This window comes from Ptychodera flava, chromosome 9, assembly GCF_041260155.1.
Source record: "Ptychodera flava strain L36383 chromosome 9, AS_Pfla_20210202, whole genome shotgun sequence".
Taxonomy (NCBI): Eukaryota; Metazoa; Hemichordata; class Enteropneusta; family Ptychoderidae; genus Ptychodera; species Ptychodera flava.
In genome coordinates, this window is record NC_091936.1 from 14,299,358 (window position 1) to 14,321,326 (window position 21,969).

At 38.0% G+C, this 21,969-nt stretch overlaps 1 protein-coding gene across 1 annotated transcript; it reads right to left on the reverse strand.

The window, feature by feature from the left end:
- Window positions 1-714: 714 nt before the first annotated feature.
- LOC139140083 (glycine--tRNA ligase-like) lies at window positions 715-19,444 on the reverse strand. The gene is made up of 16 exons (XM_070709089.1): window positions 19,135-19,444; window positions 17,083-17,184; window positions 16,252-16,354; window positions 15,593-15,734; window positions 14,916-15,004; window positions 14,339-14,561; window positions 13,866-14,015; window positions 12,858-13,020; window positions 10,054-10,218; window positions 9,452-9,559; window positions 8,266-8,411; window positions 6,947-7,032; window positions 6,425-6,534; window positions 3,003-3,096; window positions 2,131-2,318; window positions 715-1,589 (listed from the first exon to the last, which is right to left on the reverse strand). The coding sequence occupies exons 1-16, from the start codon at window positions 19,378-19,380 to the stop codon at window positions 1,476-1,478; spliced, it is 2,229 nt and encodes a 742-aa protein (XP_070565190.1). The 5' UTR covers window positions 19,381-19,444; the 3' UTR covers window positions 715-1,475.
- Between the last annotated feature and the right edge of the window lie 2,525 nt (window positions 19,445-21,969).

Genomic DNA, 21,969 nt, shown 5'->3' on the forward strand with positions numbered 1-21,969 from the left:
GATTTTTTTTCCTTTTTGTTTTGATCTTTTATTGTCATCTAGTTTCTTGTTGTACTCCCCAAAGCATATTGGGATACAAGGTGTTCAACTTGTCAGCCTGGACGTGCACTACTGTCGTTGACGAATGCATTCTGGTCTGGACTGGAATTCAAATGTAAATGATATGTGCATTTTACACACAAACTCTGTTGACAAGAAAAAGTAAAATGTTTCAACTTTTTTGGGGAGGAGAACAATAACTTGCAATTGACATACAAAACAAAAATAACAAAAAGGTAGTAAAATGGCCATCAAAATGAGCAAAGTTAACATGTAAAAACTTTCAATGCAACGCCTTAGATTTTCTAAATTTTTTGAATTCAAGAAATGAACCGGAGTAATACAGGATGTGTAATTATAAAATATGTCGACTTATTTTCATGTGTTTGTAAAATTGTGGAATGTCTTGATGTATATGATTCTGTTTCACCAAAGTCTGGCAATCACAGATTTTGGTACAATAGCATTCAAATAAGTGATACATCCTCTGACCAAAATTTTCAGTTTCCATGGTGAAAATATCTTTTACTAGGCATCAAATACAGAAACAACATGTCCAATAATCTCAGCATGCCAATATTTTGGATCAAGAATATCCAACTTTCAATGAAGCTGACTTCAGCGTTAAACAAAGGAGACAAATCTTTACAACAAAAGCACTCTGAGACCAATGTCTTCAGTTTTATAATCTTAAAAAGATTTTATTTCTAGCAGTTCATAGTTACATAGTGATATTCATCAAGCTTGCAGCTACTGAAATTACTCAGAATGGAAAAGGGTCAATCATAACATTATGAAATTTATAGACATACTCTCTCATTCAGGCATGGTCAGTTAAAAAGTGATGGTCATTTCTTACCAGGGTATTGTCTAGTTTACTGCATGTGATCAAGACTTTCTGTAATACTGACTCTGAGTAGAAACCCCTAATGGCTTGTGGGTAAAATAATTGTTTGTGAACAAGGAAGTTAAGCACAGGCACACCGAACAACCTGCACTGTATCCCATGTAAGCCTTATATCCCTATCAGCCTGTGTGGTGTTCCTTTTCTAAACAGAGAAGTAGAGTAGTGCCAAATTTTGCTAGTCAATGCAGGAATATTCCATGGGGACAGGTGACAAGATACATACACTGGTGGAGATAGACAATGGTAGCATGGCAAATGTCAGCAGAAAATGAGGTTTACGGTTGCATCAAATATTACAGTCCTTGTTTCTGTTAAACTGCAGCCCATCACTGTTTCAATGATGTCACCGGAGTTACACTGATGGAAAAGAATCTTAATTTTGATTGACACTTCAGAAGAAAATTTGTCATAGTGACACAGATGTCTCTCCCAACCCCCTCAACGTATGGTATCTTGACAAAGTTTATCTGGTCTACTGCGTTCATAAATGTTCAAGAATAGATGAAGATTGCGGAGATGAGAAATAGCTCTATGACTTGGTCACTGACTCCTGTCCTTCAAAACGTGGATATTTATTCGTCACTTCCTCCCATGTGATCCGTCCTGTGGCCAAGTCACTGACCACACCTGGTAACTCTGATAGCTGCAAGGGACAAATAAGGCGGTTATCGCATTTCTCAACTGTTTGGTTTAACATTTGATAGTAAGTATATTACATGTATAAAGAAGTATGAATCAATTTGCCATGATATTTACTACAAACTTTTTCTACAATTTACCACATTACTTTTTTCGCGAAAAGTTAGTTAACTTTACGACATTTCCACCCTCATCTAACAAGTTACCTTTGCTTGTCACATGACTATTACAACACAGAAAGGTAGAAATGGTAGCAAGATTAGTGTTAGCTCATGTCGTTTAATCTATCAGCTGCAGCTAAACACTGTTATGTATTGCCATGTAGTAGGCGAAGCAAACCATGAAGTCCTGACGTACTTTTGCACAAACTGGAAAAAAATCCAAATTTGAGTTCTCAATTTACTTTTTTGCTCCCTTCCACGTTTTTCAATCACAGCATCTTTATTAAATTGTGGTTTCTACAGACTGGTGTCTTAACAGAGACAATCACCACAGCCTGATAGATCATACAACCAAAACCAAGTTCAATTGTCACAGCTACTCACTGGAGCCCGTATCTGATCCATACTGTCCCTTTCTCGAAGTGTAGCTGTGTTTGGTTCTTTCAGACTGTCAAAGTCAATAGTCACACCAAATGGTATGGCTATTTCATCAGTTCTTGCATAGCGACGGCCGATAGATCCTGAACTGTCATCAACCCTGTGAGAGATTCCTGCTTTTGACATTTCAGACGCTGTGAAGATGAACAAGCAGAAATTATTGTTACGGCCATTCGACTAAGTATTCATATATCATACCAATACTTTAAATAATTTAATTATTCAACTGTTATTCTCAAATTTACAAAGCAGCAGACAAACTTGCGGAATTAAGATTTCAACTTGAAGACCAGTCAACTTTTAGTAGCTATGAGACTATTGTATACTAGTTCTGGTGCACTCACCATAACAGCTGGGAATGTATTGATATTCGTGTGTGATTACTATAAGTATCACCAGGTACAAACTACATGATCATTACTAGAATAATATATTCTGTGTGGTCAAGGCTACTCTCGCTCAATGATAGAAATGAACACTTTAACCCTTTCACCCCCAGTTCCCTGTGTACAGGTCCAACTTTACCATAGAAAACAATGGATTTGGGACAAACCATGGTGGTGAAGGGTTAAAGGTGAGATCTCAGCTGGAAGTTTGAAATACTGAGAGAAAGACATCTCTATTGGTATACAGGGTCTGCTGACAGAGGTACTAACTTTGCTCAGTGATGTCAATTGCTAGGTAACTTTGAGAGTAACAACAACACTCTTAGCCGTTTCTCTTTGCTGGAACTTGGGTTTACCATCAATTATCATATTGGTTGTACAAGGGGACAGACACTAGAAGCACTGCAAAGTGTCAGAAAAGAATCAACTTACCTAGCTTCTGTACAAATGGCCTGAATTGTTCATTGTTACTCAATGGTAGAATTGAACACTTGAGAGGTGAGATCTCAGCTGGAAGCTTGAAATACTGAAATACAATACATTTCCATTGTTAATTAACAATGCCTGTGTTTTTTTAGCAAACATATTGACCATATAATGCTTGATTTCCCAAATATATACATTAATTTATGAAGAGTGTATTACAGAGCTGCAAGGAAGAATAATTGATATTTGCTTGTTTCCAGACATCATGCTGTCTATTTTATTGTTCTGGACTATAAAATGTTGCTGCCAACTGCATAAAGTTTATGATTTAGGTACGAAGTACCCAACCTAATCTAGCAATTACTCTACATGCGGGAGTATCTTGTCAAACTCTTTCTTTGCCACTCTGTAATGTGGATTTGTTGAATGTACAAATCAACTTATAATGAGTCATTATCAATGGTGAATATTCATTGGACTCAAGTCCTGTATTTAACACAGATATCGAAAGAGTACAAATACTGCACACAAACACTACTTGCAAATGAATAGATGTTGGTTTTGTTGAAGTTATTGGTAATGAAGGTGCCACTCTGAACAAGATTAGTCACCCTGCATTTTCTTTTATTTGATTGTACAAGTCAAATCGATCTTTCTATTCTTCATGCATTGTTGTGCCAGGGTATGACTATGACCTTGTTGTTGACCAAAAGGGGGTATCGCCAATTCATCAACACATCATCAAAACACAATTAACCCACTCTGGGGTACTAATTTATCAACAATTGAGTAACATAAAGGGTCCTGTATAGAAATCTGGGAATCACAACCAAGTTAATATATAGGTCCATGCATCAAAATCTAATGTCAGTTGAAGGGTCCTTAAAATAGCACCAATGTTAAGTTGATTGGATAATGAATCAGATAGGTTCAGTTGAGTTGTGCCAGGTTCCATGCATCCAAACCTGTGTTGTTAAGTGGCCTACACATGCAAACTTAGGTTAAAAGCTGAGGGGTCCCATGCGTTGAAATCCACATACCCTAACACTTACTCATCTTTGGTCATCACTTTCCCTCACTACATAGTTGTGTTAAGTTAAGTGGCCTACACATGCAAACTTACATTAAGCTGAGGGGTCCCACCATTGAAATCCACATAACCTAAACGCTTACCCCTCTTTGGTCATCACTTTCCCTCACTACATAGTTGTGTTAAGTTAAGTGGCCTACACATGCACACTTACATTAAGCTGAGAGGTCCACACATTGAAATCCACATAACTTAAACGCTTACCCCTCTTTGGTCATCACCTTCCCTCACTGCATAGTTGTGTTAAGTTAAGTGGCCTACACATGCACACTTACATTAAGCTGAGGGGTCCCACACATTGAAATTCACATAACCTAACCGCTTACCCCTCTTTGGTCATCACCTTCCCTCACTGCATAGTTGTGTTAAGTTAAGTGGCCTACACCTGCACACTTACATTAAGCTGAGGGGTCCCACACATTGAAATCCACATAACTTAAACGCTTACCCCTCTTTGGTCATCACCTTCCCTCACTACATAGTTGTGTTAAGTTAAGTGGCCTACACATGCACACTTACATTCAGCTGAAGGGTCCCACACATTAAATCCACATAACCTAAACGCTTACCCTCTTTGGTCATCACCTTCCCTCACTGCATAGTTGTGTTAAGTTAAGTGGCCTACACATGCACACTTACAATAAGCTGAGAGGTCCCACACATTGAAATCCACATAACTTAAACGCTTACCCCTCTTTGGTCATCACCTTCCCTCACTGCATAGTTGTGTTAAGTTAAGTGGCCTACACATGCACACTTACATTAAGCTGAGGGGTCCCACACATTGAAATTCACATAACCTAACCGCTTACCCCTCTTTGGTCATCACCTTCCCTCACTGCATAGTTGTGTTAAGTTAAGTGGCCTACACATGCACACTTACATTAAGCTGAGGGGTCCCACACATTGAAATCCACATAACCTAAACGCTTACCCCTCTTTGGTCATCACCTTCCCTCACTGCATAGTTGTGTTTAAGTTAAGTGGCCTACACCTGCACACTTACATTAAGCTGAGGGGTCCCACACATTGAAATCCACATAACCTAAACGCTTACCCCTCTTTGGTCATCACCTTCCCTCACTGCATAGTTGTGTTAAGTTAAGTGGCCGACACATGCACACTTACATTAAGCTGAGGGGCCCACACATTGAAATCCACATAACTTAAACGCTTACCCCTCTTTGGTCATCACCTTCCCTCACTGCATAGTTGTGTTAAAGGTCTGGTGAAATGGTCCCGTTCGTGTGACAGAATATCTGCCAGGGGTCAATACTATTACACTCGCAACAGAATTGCAACCTAAAAGTACGCGCAAGTGTTAATTTTTTTATATTTCTATGCGCGGCTTTCATGGGGTCATTTTGCGACACTCAGGTCACGCCCACAGCGAGGATCATGGTTGGCCATCGCGGTCCTCGTGGTCCGGTATTTTACCCGTTGTTCTTCAATTGAATCGCCGTCCCAACGACGCGTTCCGTGTTGCTGTCGATTTGTATCATGGAGGACTCTACCTCCCGGGCTCTACCTCCATGATTGTATCGCGATCTCTACGTTCCGTGTTGTTGTTCGTTTTAATGGAAGTCTCAACGTTCAGTGTAGCTGTTCATGAAACTGATTTGCATCACGGTCCCCAACCTTCCGTGTGCATTTTAATCACGGTCCCATTTACGTTTTAAGTTACTGTGGATTTGCATTGCGGTCCCGTTGTTGTAGACTAGTGCATTTTAATTAATTAATGGCAGTCACAACGTTCAGTGTTGGTGTTCATGCAGTTGACTTGCATTGCGGTCCCACCTTTTGTGTAGCGAGTAGCGAGGCAGGCTCAGCCGAGGGACTGTGGCCGATCGTACGAACCAGAAGAGACAAGCACATTACAACACGACGGGAACTTGAAAGATTACAGTTGAGCCGTTCATGTTCTTGCCGCTGTCACAGCCACCAAAAGAACAACGTCTTCCCATAGTGAAGGAGGACACTGTCCTGATCATGTAAGCGGAAACCCTAGAAGTTACCCCCCGTGGGGAGCTTACGGAGGTGTGAAATACTTTACTTCCCGTTATGAGATACGGCGTCGGGCAAACTTTGGAAAGCCGAAAAAAGTCGACTGGAGAGGCTCGGGGGACACGCCCACATTGCATTTTTCTTTTCCATATTTCATAATCACGCGCTAAACGAAAAAAGAAATGAACGTAACTGTCTTGTAGACCATCAACTGTATTTCTGTCATTTTGCTACATGGCATTTCACAGACCTTTAAGTTAAGTGCCTACACATGCACACTTACATTAAGCTGAGGGGTCCCACACATTGAAATCCACATAACCTAAACGCTTACCCCTCTTTGGTCATCACCTTCCCTCACTGCATAGTTGTGTTCCAAGACAGAATACATCAAACGACCGATTCCAAACGACGGCTCTATGACTGACGGCGTGATTTCTTCAACTGCAGAATAAAAAAAGGTAAATTTGTAAATAGACTCCATCACTTTAATTTCTTCAGGGAAGAGATAGGGAAAGGATGTAAAGACTTGAAAACTCTCCCGCTTTGGAGTGGTAAAGAGCACAGGAATCATCAGTCAAAACTTCATATATCATTTCACAAATTCCTCACATCATATTGTTTTTCAAATAAAACAAGTGTCCTATAAAATGACTCACGCAATGTGTTTACAAGAACATTTCAGGAGCAGACTACAGCTAGCATCCAACCGGTATAGAAAGCATACACTGACAAAATCTGGCAAAGAACATTTGCTGTTCTCCTTTTTTCAAGATAGGAAAGACACAAGTACATTTGTTCTTGACAAGACTAAATTCAGAAAGTTCTATTTTAATGGGATCAAAGTCTACCTTACCATGTATTTTCTTGTCATATCTCTTGATATTCACCATGTCAGGTTTGATTGAAACTGACTTGCCGTCAATTTTGTAACTCATCTCCCTGTGTGTCCATAGAAACATGATCAATTAGTCATTAACCTGTACATCTAAGTAGATAAGATGCTGTTCAGAAACAACCACATCTTGATGTTGCCTGAAATTATGATCAAATTGCTGACTGAAATGTTCTATAGAACAACTTATTATAATTTAGATTTCCAGAGTTGTGGGAGAGATGTGGGAACTAAACTGTCAATTTAGAGTTGATCAAATGATGTAAAGTTGCATTTATTGATCAAAATCAGAGCAACTTAACTGCCATGAATTTTTTTCTAAGCTTTAGAACAATGTTTTGTCATGGAATATTCCAGAATTCCAATTAACAATTTACAGTTGGATGTGGTAACCTGTCAATTTGCTCTGCTGCCTGATAGTCAAATATTTCTACCAAGATTAGCAGAGAAAAGTGATTGTTATAGCCTTGTAGTGAGGAGATTGATATCATATCAATGATGACATCATCTGTGACGATAAAGGCATATCATATCAATGATTTGTGATGATCAACACATTTTTTCCATCAAGTCATGTGACTATGACATCATGTAATATCAATAACAACAATGATGACATCATCCATAACAATCATGATATCAATGACATCATTGACACATCAATAACATCTGTGATGATTTAAGTGTATCCAAAAATGACATTTGTAGCATCTGAAACACGAGAATACACATCCTTTGGGTTTCACAGCACATGTTACGTTCACTTTTCTATTGTGTACAGAGTGTTGTGATCAAAACTTCATGATAGCGATGGTAATAATGCTGGCCACTACTGGCAAAGTAAAATCAAGACATATATGCCACACCATGTCGTTGGAAACTTGAAATGTGTAAAAATTTTCCTTCATAAGAAATGTATTAAAATGTTCAATCCCCTTGAAAGATTTTTCGTTGAAGTTGAGTAATACGTAGTTATGGTATTTTCCTATGTGGACATGTACAATATAGTACAGTATACGAGATCAGCCTGCACAGGCATAGGTGTAGGTAAGTTAAGGCATCATACTGACTTCATTGATTTTTCCATGTTGCATACTTTAGTTTTGAGGGGAAGGGATGGGTCTCGACCGAAATGAAGGAATTACGTCAGCTAAAATTATCGACAGTTTCTGACAAAACAGATTCCTAAACTGGTTTTCTATTTCCAGTGAAGAGAACTCCACACAGTAGTGCTGATACCACAATTGGTGTATGGAACAAAATCAGCAAAATGATCTCACCCATTTGCATTCAATGCAGATTCTAACTCTTGCACATCACATTCATTAAAATTGGAGAGGAATTCCATGATGGCCTTGGCGTCCTTCTTGAATTCCTTCCCTATGATGTTCTTCTGTGGTTGTGCCTCGACGACCTCAACTACTTTGTGTGCAAACTAAGGAAACTATACCACATAGATTGTGAAAAGCAACATACTGTAACAACATGCTACCTATCTTACACGACCTGGTGAAAAAATTATGTGGGTCTAACTCTCTTAAAGATCCATTAGCTGTAACTTTGGTCATTTTTTAAATTTTGTTTGTTCTGTGTATCATCTGCAGTTTCTGGTTTGAATCCCTGAACCATGGAGAAATTCCTAATATTTAGCTCATAAATATACCCTATATGAGTATAATCTGCAGGTCCAGACCAGAATACATTTATCAACAATAACAATGTCCATTTCACATATACAGGCCGTGTTGGCAAGCAGGATACCGGGCATTGGTCATGATGATCGGATTATAGTAAAATTCTGTAGTTGATACATTGAAACAGAGTAGTGAAAATTTAGTCAAAAGTTACAGCTAATGTCCCTTTAATTGGTCATGTTAATTCTATTGTTACCATGAAAGTCAGATCTTACTTGATATTTTTCATGTCCTTTGCTCTCCTGCTCACAAAGTTACACAAACCTGTGAGCTGAGTAGAGTAAAGTTTCAATCTAGCCTCATTGATGAAAAGATTGATATCATACGAGTCAATGATATCATCTGTGCGTAAGGCTGCGATTTAAACATAGCATCTGAAAACAGTATTTTTGACATCAAATGATCTAAAGTTTCTGAAAGCTAAGTATAAGTCTACTTTCTTGCTGTTTGATTTGTAAAGAAAACACTTACTGATGCTTCTTAACAGCCTGAAGATTAAGTCAAATCCTGACGAATGAAAACCAGGTCAGAGAACACAGATAGGTACTAGGCTTTGAAATCTGAATTAATCCTCTTTCTCTCAAGTGTAATTTATTTCTATGGTTTGTCTATGGAGAACCCCCTTCACTATCAAATTATGGTACAACCCTATTGCTTTCTGTGGAATAGTTGACCCTTTACACTTTGAAATGGGGGATGAGGTGGTTCAACTGCACTGAAAATATTACATGAAATAGAATAAGGAAACACAAATGACAACTGGAAAGGATATAGGTTCTGGAAGTCTCTTCTCTGCTACAAGTGGTACTTTGGTAGACTTGGTATGCTGCTTGAGATCATAACATGAACGATCTGCACATCCAACACACTCTATCCAACCCTGCAGTAAACGAAAATTTTGGAGAATTGACCAACACAGTTACAAATCCCCTGCAAAACTTCACAGTACTGAGATTTGAATAATATGCAACATCCATCAGTACATGTTAGTGACAACATACAACATTTTCACTGTATTTGTCATTGAACTGTATGTATATAGACATGGATATTGATTTTGTATAATTATCTAGGAAATGGCTTTCTTCCGTTTTGTACCTAATTATATCAACATGTGAAAGTTTCTATGAAACTAATCTGATGAAATGTTCTGTACCACTTTGGCCACACACTCATTGAAATTTTGAATACCTTTTGTCCCCAAATGTAATGGCTTCAGAGACTCCAACATGACTGACAGCCTATCAGACAGCACAGAATTTGAAATTTCTCATTTACGGCTAATCACACATATTGTGATTCATTTCATACTTCCCATGTGACAACCAGTCAGGCTGATTCACATGACGATAGATCAGAAAGATTTCTACTCACGTAAGATGTCTTGCATTCAGCGTCCCAGCAATCACAAGCATAGTGAGCCATCTCATTTTCCAGATGCTGACGGAATCTAAACTTTTCATGTCTAACTCCAATTTTCATGCAGAATAGATAAATACGCCCCATGAAGTATCCAAGAACATTGTTGGCAATTATGCCCTGCAAATAAAAGTTGACATTTTTTAAGTTAACCATTTAAAGATTTCAGTGGCATTAACCACTGGAAGACAATAATTCTGTAAACAAGAAAACGGGTCTTAAATATCTGCTCTCTCTTTCTTCATGGTGCATTTTGATTTCTCCGCAAAAAGTCAACTAAAAGAATCGTATACAAACGTTCAGATCACAGAACAAAATCATCAATTTACTGATAGTTGAAGTTTAAAAAGACCTTTGCAGCCCAGCTCATTTGCATAACAATGTACAGTGGAGACCAGAACTCCCCACTCAAAAATTAAAATATTCTGTAATCATTAACAGTGTATTGTTTATTCCAAATTTGTAAAAAAGTGGCTCAAAACTGACTACAGCAACCTGAAATTATTTTAAAGCTTATAAAATTTCCTTTCCAATGATATATTGCTTATGGGGAATTCAAGAAAATTTCTTGACACTTTTCCTCATCAAATGAAGCTGGCAGCTGATTTATTGCGCAGTTTTACACTTTCCTTTTCAGGTAAGAAGTCCCAGATGAAATAAAAATAAACAAAACACATAATTGAGTGTTTCTTCTTTTTTTTACATGATGTTATTTTGAAAATCAATGTTTTTCTAATTTTGCAATTGTTGTAGCATCATAGAGACGAGAATTTGCCGTACATATTATTATATATCATCAACCAGCTTGTGCAAATTTCATGGCACATTGAGGAAATGTTTGCATCATTTTTAAACGTATTATAAAGTAAAAGTAATATCGAACACAAAATTATCAAATTTACAACAAAATAAAAGTATTTATTTATAAAGTGTCTTTAATTCAAAAAAATGAGGGTACGATAGTTCTCTTTTTGGCGCCTGTACCGTGTACGTCCGCCTTTCTTTCCAATAAATTCTGGGGATCGAAGCTCAGACAGTATCCGCTAAGGGGACAAGTAAGCATCTAAACTTTGAAATACTACTTGACTGGCTTGGCTTGCATGTACTGCATCATATGGCCTTTGAATTTTATTATAGCCTAATCAATCGACAGCTGGCGAAATGACCGTAATTTGCGGGAAAAGAAAATTGAACGTCTGAGGTCAAGATGAGGTCGAACTTTGAACGTACGATCATGCACGGTTGAGGTCACCGGCGGGCACATCGAGTTCATTATCATTGACATGAAAATACTTCTGATATCGGTTTTTGGCATTACTTTTGCGATCCCCGGTACTTGTAATCTGTCCTCTGTTGACCAGTAGTCATTTACATCTGGCATGGTGTGAATTTCGATCAAATATTTTGCTATGAATGCCCGCATCTCATCAACCTTCGTCTCATACCAGTACTGGTTTACGTCGGCGCCGGGCCATCGACACAGAGTCGCGTAGTGGTTGATTTCATCAACAACTTGTTGGCGGAAAGGTGGCGGAATTAACAAAAAAAATAATCTAACAGCTGAGCTCCGATGCCTAAACTATGATAAGAAACAGATTCAGCGACCAGAAAATTCAGAAGATCGAAATTTTGTACCACGAGGCGACCCTTGAGATCTCACACTATTTATCGGGCGCTTCCGGTTATAGTTTGCATGCAGCATGTACTTGCCGTAGCGCTGCATCGATCTCACCTACGTCAATGTCACTCACTGTTTCTACGTTTTGAAAACGGATGAGCTCCGACACCTAAACGATGCTAAGGGCCAGATTCAGCGACCAGAAAATTCGGAAGATCGAAATTTTATACCATGGGACGACGATGGATCTCACGCAAGATATCGGGCGCTTCCGGTTACAGTTTGAAGTCCTAAAACTGGAGTATTTGCCGTAGCGCTGCATCGATCTCGCCAACGTCTATGTCACTCACTGTGTCTACGTCTGAAAAGCCTTCAAATTCCTCCTTTTCGTCATTGTCAAGGAAAATTCTCATGATTTAGGTATTCGAGCGACCGACATCCGCGATTTTTCAGTGAGGGTTGACGCTACGGCAGGACGTAAACAAAAATTTAAAATTCAAACTTAGCGACGCGTCTGAGAAAACATCGATCGATTTTGTGCAAAAACTTTTAATGGCAACCTGTATATTTATGAGCGGGAAAATGTAGCCTAACATGTGCTTAGTACGTCATCAGAAAATGATGATACGTTCATCACGGAAAACCGTTACGTTTCCCGCATTTTCAAATCGACCCGGAAGTCTGGAATGTTCGGGCGCTTTCGGGCGCTTTGGCCGCACCCCCATAGGGCGTTTGAGGGCGCTCTGGACTGCAAAGGGTTAAAAAGACCTAACCAGTTAAAATTGCGCACACTTGGTTGGACGATTTTATATAACAAGATATTACAAGGAATCAGCATATGCAGTTCTATTCTTTCTGTTTCTATAAAATTACTCATCATAGATTGCCCACTTGCAGAAAATGGATAGACCTCAAGACTTCTCACATCTGATCACTTAAAATCTGTGAGATGCATTCTGTGTCAGAGCTGCCAAAGTTAATCAGAGTACTCTGAGTGTGAGTGTGCCCCATCCACCACAGAAAGGCAAATAAGCTGAGATTTTCCAAACATCTATCCCCTTTATACAGCTAACCCCAAAAAGTTACAAACAAAAGCTGATACTGACACAAACAGTGGCAATGAACTTGAATCCAACCTCACCTGTGAAACAGCCTCTCCTAGTGTCATTTCCTTTGCTCCTTCACCTGCCATCTGTCCACGGGATGAGTACAAACTAACTTTGACGTCTGCAACATCACTAAACTTTGGATGGTTCTTTTCATTGGGATCTACAAAATGTTCAATTTCTGCCATTGCAAACTCCCTAGGTATAGGAACATTAATCAACAGTTAAGTGACTCCCCAGGACATACATAAAGATAGTACCAATTGACCGTACATACCCATCGTTCAGATTGGTGTAAAACCAGTAGACTAGGGGAATGTTTTCAGGAGCATGAAGTTATATGGCAAATTATATTAATGGCTTTGGTAGCTGATCGTAATATAAAAATTTATACTTTTCACTATTACATACATAGTTGCCAACAATATCAGTCGGCAACTCATTTAACTCTTATATTGCCAAGTTCGTTGTTCACCATCAGGTCAAGTTGGTTAAAACTTGTGAAACAAAACATGTACCATATGCTGTATTTTAACAAAACAAATGAGCATTTGAAGGCTCCTGAAAACACGGATACTGTACACACGATTTTCCCGGACTGAAGCTGCTATAATAGACCAAGCCAAGTAGGTGAAATACTTTAGGTTTTGGCTCAATACTGCTTTTTACTGACTTTGCAGATGGGCAAGTGATACTGTCTGGCAAGAAAAGCATTAAGACGGTGGTAATAATAATATTTACTCCTGTGCAAACGGGGATATTTGCACAAAAATCATTCTGATCAGTATACCCTGAAAGAGGTAGCAGGACATTTGACCCATCCCTGACTTTTTGTGTTAACTTTGACTCTGTATAATGCTACATTATTTATGTGTATTGATATTGGACACACAGAAATTTCACAATATTCCTAAACTGACTCAGAGAGTTTAGAAATCTCAAAAGTTAGACAGTAAACTCTACAGGTACTACATATGAAAGACTTTAAAAAGTTTTACTTTCAATTACTATCCATCTTTTCATTCAGGATATTGCTTACCCACCTTACTCTTATAAGTCCGGATCTCGGGGAGATTTCATTACGGAATGCATTCCCAATCTGTGCGGAGGCAAAGGGAAGCTTCCCTTGGTTGAATTCCAGGAGTCGCTTGAAATTGACGAAGATGCCTTGTGCCGTTTCCGGTCTTAAAAACCTGGATGGGTTACAAAAAGAAAGGGACATCATGTTCCTGGTTTTGTATTTCTTTCGTAGGACATCTCTCTCAATTCAATTCTTTTCAAATCAATGTTAAATATCAGATACTTGGTTAAAATGACAAAAAGTAATCACTCCAAATCTTGCTAATTTTTGCAAATAATTCTCACCTAAAAGATATGTAAAATCACATCTTTCAGGTACAGCCTTTTAACCAACAACTGACAAAACACTGAAATTGACCTATGACCTTAGTCCTGCAGGTCAATTCACCCTGATTTTCCACTCTGCAGAGATATCTGTGATTTTCAACCTACTCACCCTGGAATATTTCCTGCTGGGCCGATCGATGTACTGAACATCAAATTGAACTCTATTGGGTCACTGAGGTCATTGCCAGTAACTGGGGACTTGACATCGTACAGCTTGAACTTTTGACCCAACTCTTCCTGGCTGAAATTATCGGCTTCCCTGATCACTTGTTCGCACTCCTGCCTCTTCTCTGGCGTGATTTTCTTATCCATGAGTAGCTTTTCCATGTGAGCTGAATAAAACGAAGTCATTCATTTTCAAAGTGGCGTAGTAAGATGTGCAAGACTTTTTGTAACATCTCATTCTAATGCAAATATCAGCTTTTGATTCAGAAATTATATAGGAATTTCAAAACTCGATGGGTCTTGAAATATAATATAATGCAGTCATCATCTGTTTTTCTTAAAATTTAGTAAAATTAATGCATAATTACAGGTCAAATATTGATAATACAAGAGAGATGAACATAAGAATTGATGCACGTCTTATCACACTTCAGCAATTATGCTGTCAAGCTATTGGGCTGAAGATTGATTGACAACTGACTACAGATGATTGACAGCCACTTCCTCATGAAAATACTCACCTTCAAGAAGATGGTCAGCCCTAAAGCACTCTCCTGTCTTCACATCTTTGACCATAAAATCAGCAAATCTTTCAACATGTCCAGAAGCTCTGAACAGAAATATAGATACAAGATAGCATTAAAATCACATGGACAATTACACACATTATTTTTTAATCTTGCATGTTTGTAAACTTGACACATCCGGCATCAATTTCAGAATACAAATTGTAGTTTACAGACACAGACATTACAGGATGGGCACAAGTTGAAATGGAACAGACTGTAACTACCATGACTTTTGAAGAATTTCGGTTATATCTTGTGTGTGATAATTACTAGCAGATACAGATTCTGTACAAAGAACAGACTTTAACAGAACAGTACACAATTTACAGAGTGCACTGCCTTTAACCCTTTCACCAGCATGGTTTAGCCCAAACCTATTCCTCATCAAAGTTGAAAGTGGACCTGTTTATTGGGTATTGAGGATGAACAGGTTAGTGCAACACTGGTAATAAAGCATTCACAATGTCAGAAGGCAAAGATCTGAAGAAGTACAGTTCCTTTACCATTTCTTTAAATCACCCTGGCTGATTGTTCTTTTTAACTAAGAAAGTTCAATATACATAGAAGATAGCTGGAAGTGGGTGCAAGAATTGTAGGAAACTACTGAAGATTTATTTCTTCATTCTCACCTGAGTACTGGTTCTGGAGTCAACATGGCACAGTCTACTTCCAGCATACCCTCTTCAATAATAAAGTGCTTCCTCCACAAGTTCAGTATATTTGTTTTCATTGCACAGCCCATGGGACCAAAATCAAACAGGCCAGTAACACCTTCATGGTTCAAAAAATATTAAAGTACATGATTAGGTAAGTAAGTAACTGTTCTAAATTCTGTTACATTCAACGACAAAGAGATGCACACAAATTTTGATAAAAACAGTCAAGAGAAACTGCAAACCTATGGGAGTTTTTGCCCAAAACGGGACGTTATATATCTAGACTGTGTGTAGTATTCCCTAACTTTGACTCGGTCATCACCAAGTTTATGGAAGGAAACATTGTGTGTAGTAGCTGGTGACATCCTACAATAAAGTACCGTACCTCATTTGCATTTCAAAGAGTGAAATAACCATTTGCTCAGCAAAAGTATATTTGCTAAGAAATACTTTTCAAAGCACTTTACAAGATATCAACTTTCTAATGCAATGTCACTACTAACACCTGCTATTCAAATGAGTTGATAAAATGATGCCAATGGTAGATTGATTGATTCTCACAGTTTTCAAATTTTTTCCACCATCACCAAGCTCAATAATGCTAGTATGATTCATCTACTCATTTGCTTTACCTCCATATATTGCAAAAGAGTTGTCATAAAAAAATCTCCTTTTCAGCAAGTCCTCCATTTTCAGCCGATCAAATTTCTCTTCTTTGGCTTGAAAGGCCAGTTCCTTAATGCCATAAGAAAGGAAAAAGAAAGGATGTCATTTTCATAAGAAATTATTGACATCTATTTCTAACAAACTAGCGTATGTTGAATTCTTTATTCAATATGTGATGTGTAATTCTAAACCCAATACTAATTTTCCTACGATAAAAAGTTTGAAATAGAACTACTGTAACCTACAGATGTCCAGCTTAAAGGTTTGTTTGTTGTCACTAGTACGACTTCTGCAATACACATACTCTATACTGACAAATATCCACAGGAGATATATTCCTGTTTAAGGTAGTTTCCTGCTCGAAAATGAAAGCTTTAAACTTTTATCAAGCAAACCTACAACAATTCTCTTTCAAAATCAAGAATTGAGAATTGAGGGCCATCGTGTAGATTTTGGTACTAGTGAAACATACTACTTACTGTTTACGGACATTTAAAATTGAAAATGGCAGCATCCCTGTGTTAACTCTATCCGGCAAAATAAAATTCCCGATTTTCACAAATCAAGTCAGTGAAAAATTTCTTCAAAGTTCAATCCATACACTTCAAAATGAGAAGCCATGTGACAAGCAAAAATAATATTGTAAAAGTTATAGAGTCCATATATCTGTCCCCGAGGCCCATCGACGTTAAGGCTTTCATCTATAAATATTTAACAGACGACTACAAACTCACTTAGTCCATCTCTACCAGCTTCTATTAATTCTCTGCAAAAACAACAAAAACAGAAGTTACTACCTTATCTTCCAATGCTTTCCTTCTGGCTTTCAATTCAACCACTGCTTTTTTGATGTCAACTTCAGCAGCTTTTTCTTCCTTCATTTTACGAACAAGGTTGCCCTGGAGTACGAAAAAAATAGTTTATCATCTACATGAATGCTAAGTACCTCTTCTTGTTAAATTACTACATGATGATTTTCATAACTACTGTAATTATTTTTTGGACAATGTCATCATGGGTGACCAAATCTGTGGTTTGCGCCCTCAGTTTTATTCACAAATGCATGTGTGCCATAAAGAATGCATGATGGAAATAGGAAACACAACTGCAGGAGAATTGGACTCATGATGATATTGGTAAATAAACTATCAAATACTGAGTGGCTTTGCTTTGCCCTGTTACATTTGTCTTGGCTGAAAGTCAAGGGTGGGGGGGGGGGGGACTCTTGAAAAAGTCTGAACTTACTGTATCAAGGTCTACTGGGATTGTCCTACAGAAACTTAGAAGTTTGTTCAAAGCCCAGGAAAAGCAAGTTTTTCAAAATTTCAGAAAAAGCAATCGCTCCTTATTTAAAGCTATCTAGGCAGAATTTACTCTGTATCTAATCCATGGTTTTTGTAGGAAGAGAGGTATAAGTATTCCATGACAATTAAACCTTTTCCTGCCGGGTGTGTTCCATATCATTCCTGCCAAGATGAAGAAAGACAGCACTGACTTTCACCTACATGGCAGTGTCTCATAACAAGACTGTGTAATGTGCTTGTGCTGAGCTTGGTAGTTTGACTCTTAACAAAATCCAGCCAAACATGGCGCGTATCACTAAACTTGGCTGCCTGTTATTTTGACTGACACTTTTGAATTCCATTGACTTGGCAGGATAACAACCCTTGAATGCCAGCTACTAGGCACTCTGGAAATCAGTGCAATTTCCGCTGACTTTGAAGGATTAGGGTTTTAGTGCTCAAGAACACTGTGCTCTAAATTATCCTGATATTCAATGATACACACATTCTGTGTGCCTTGAGAAAATTTTACATACATCAAGATGAAAAATCACTGATATTAGGAAAACTTAAAATTTTATATAATTCCTCAGCTGTCAGATCAAAATAGTTTGGTTAAGTTTTAATGCGAGTGGTACACTGTTCAATTTCAAGATTTGGCAGGAATACACCTGGTACCATAGAGCTCCATGTTGGTACACATTACCTCAATTAAAGCAATACACAGAGGAACTTTGGGTGAAGAATGAAGAGACGAATCATCTGCTAGGCCTGAACAGCCAGACATTACTGTAAAAGGGATGAGTTGCATCAAGAATTCAGATCATGACACATGTCAAATTTCGACAAATGTAATCTCCATCAATTGATGGTGCTAAGGTTAACTTACATGTAAGTGAAGGTGAAAATGACATTGGGTGTGGAGGTCCCGACCCGGTCGCGCAATTTGTTTGCACTTGACGTCATCATTGCATGTGAATATTACTGTAGTTGAACTCTCTCACACGAAAATGTAGCAGAAAATGTTACCGGCGTTATACGACCCCCCACCGTATAACGCCGGTATCACACAGCCCTGTCAAGCAGAGCTATAAACGAAAATGTAGCCCTGCGAGTATGGCGAGAATGTCCGGCTTGACTACGCCGCGGAGTTGGGAGGCGGCGTAGCCAAAGCTGGACACTCTCGCCATACTCAGGGCTAACGGAAAATTGGGAAATGGAGCGCAAAATCATGTACAACATTATAATAAGAGTGTCTTTCGTGTGTAAACAACGGGATGTGACTACAACCATGGAGGTGACACCTCAATGGTGCGGCAAAATTTTACAAATGTAGGTAAATAATGGATAATTGACAGATGGGACATCCGTGCTGTACACCATATACACATGGAACTTCAGTTCAACCATACGGTCAATCAGCAATGAAGCCCTTCGACCTCCCTAGATGGACATGCGTCGTGCGCACACACATGCTCGTTAACGAAAGCAAAAGACGGAATTATGCAATTAAATGAACCAATAAAATACACCAAAAGATCAGAAGTTACAGCCATAATCACATACTTGCTCTTGGACCGCCACCCTCAAGGGGGCCAGGATTTCTTCCACGTTTGCAGCGTCGACTCCAGACATCTTCAAATAGTCGTCCCCGTACCGTATTTTCAACGTCCTCAGCCTCTCTCTGGCCTTTTTTGAACCCCAATGTGAAGGTAACTTGGTCCCCTGATATGCAGTATTACTGAATTGTCGATGTGTCAATCGTCTTGATACTACACACAGGATTTCTGATGCAATAAGGGCTACACGCATATCATTTCCATAGCCTTGCTGTCCATATGTTGAACCCGGCAAAATCCCACATGGCGACCTAGCTGTTTTTTTATCCTCTTTCAACAATAATTATTTTCCTCATTTATATGGATGCATAACTTCCTTCAATTTCATAATCTGCAAAATTTGGATACGGATTACTGAAATAATCGAATGTTTTATTCTAAATGAAACCAAGACTGCTGTGAATAAGGCATATTCTACATACACCAAATATTTTTTTAGAACGAGCCTAATTAACTTGACTATCTCTTTTCCCTTCCTGCGAGTTTCAATGCGCCACCTACGGTAAGGTGTAAAATTTGAGACGTGGCAATACGTGGCAAGCAGGATGTAGATGAACCTATTGTCTCCCTCACTGGTATTGTTCGCTTTTTTGTAGGAAATAACTCATCTTCTTTCCAGAGCATGCAAGAACCCACGACCATGCTAATTTAAGGTCGTTAACCCTAAACTTCGCCAGAAACTTCATAAAATAAGTTTATCGAGATTGCCTATAAGCTTACTGTCGCCATTTTCTTCAGACATACAAGCATAGGGTATTAAGTAGTCATTAATGATAATAAAGATATATGAAAATATTATTATTGTTTATTATAAAGAAATGTGGGAAATATGAAAATTATAGTTGTTGTTATTATTTTTATTATTATCATTATCATTATAAAGCACCATTGGCAATGTTGAATTCCTACCTAAGTTCGCCAGCCTAGCGAAAAGTACTCTATCTACATACACTCGATAGAGTACTTTTCGCTGGGCAGGTGAACTTTGGTAGTTCAACATTGCCAATAGTGCTTCATAATGGTGATGATGATGATAATAATGAAAATAACAACAATAACAATGACATATTTTTCATATTTCTTCAATAATTTTCATATTTTCCATATTTCTTCATAACAACAACAACAACAACAACAATAATAATAATAATAATAATAATAACAACAACAATAATAATAATAATTGTATATTTCTTTATTATCATTAATGACTACTGAATACCCTATGATAGAAGATTACAACGTGATGTTGTGGCGCTGTGCAATGGCAGCAAAAATTGTAAATTAAAGATAAGATTTCTTGTTTACTTTTTTGTTTTCCTTTATCTAGAATATCTGTTCATTTTTTCTCGTAACTACACGGCAACCAATTACTGCTAGTGACTTTAGGGCCTAAATCCAATATAACTCTGTAATATTCAACATTATATAGCTTAGTCAATACCAGAGAAATTTGTGACGTCATCCCCAATTATTACTGATAATGTATCTAGTATAGTGGCTAAAGATGTGTTCTACATCGACAAATTCCCCGGTATTGCCAAAACTATAAATAATATCTCTAATGTAGACCATCCCCGCCCATAATGGACTCGAGCAAACTTTGCACTCCATAATGTACTTGGCTTTGCCACGCACATGATGACTTTGTTTTGCAAAGTTTCCTTTCGTCCATTATGGACCGGGAGGGAGTACAGTACATTATTGTGTTATTCTACCTCAGACCTAATAACAACTTTTTAAAGAACAAAAATCTGAGAAAATGAGCAAGGCTATGTCTGTTGTCAAACAATGTACAGAATAGAATTGGAGATCATGTCGACTTCCCTGATAATGTTTTTGAAGAATGGACTCTGAAGGAATATCACGTTGCTGAAAAACAAAAGGCCTGACTGTAATGAAACATAGGGCCAAAGTCCCTGAAGTTACTATAGACATGGATGCAAAATTAAGTATTTCCTGACTGTATGAAATTATCTCACTAGGGTCATCCTAGGGACCTGTAAACCAAATATTAAAGCTGTCTGACCAGGGGTTTTGAAAAAACAAGCGACCCAACAGTTGACAGAGCTCTGCTGTGTTATGTAGAGAAGGTGGATATCTTTGATAGCTCATTTCAGGATGGCCTGACCAAAAATGGCAAATATAGCTGCAAAAATACAAAATTGATGATTTTATCATAATTTCAATATATTACATTAAGATAAAGCCTAGGAACCTATATACCAAATATCAAAGCTATCAGATGAGTAACTTTTGAGAAACAAATATTTTGACCAAAAATGACAAAAATTGACCCAAAAATACAAAAATTGAAGATTTCATCAAATTTCAATATATCACACTAAGACAACCCCTAGGAACCTGTATACCAAATATCAAAGTCATCAGACAAGTAGTTTTTGAGAAACACATTTTTTGACATACATACATACATACATACATACATACATACATACATACATACATACATACATACATACATACATACATACATACATACATACATACATACAGACTGACGACGGGACGCCGGACGGATACCCATCCCAATAGCTTCTATAGTCTATAGTAGCTAAAACAACTCTTGAGGAACGTTTAGGCAATATTCAAAATATCAATTAAAAGTTCTGTGTAAAACATTTCCAAGATTCCCCCCCCTAAAACAAAGCGATCACTCCCCTAGCAAGGAAAGCCTCGTATAAAATAGTCTGAAATCGTCATGATTTCATGAGTTAAACTCTTTCGCCTCTCCTTCCATATCTCACTCTGTATATCACTA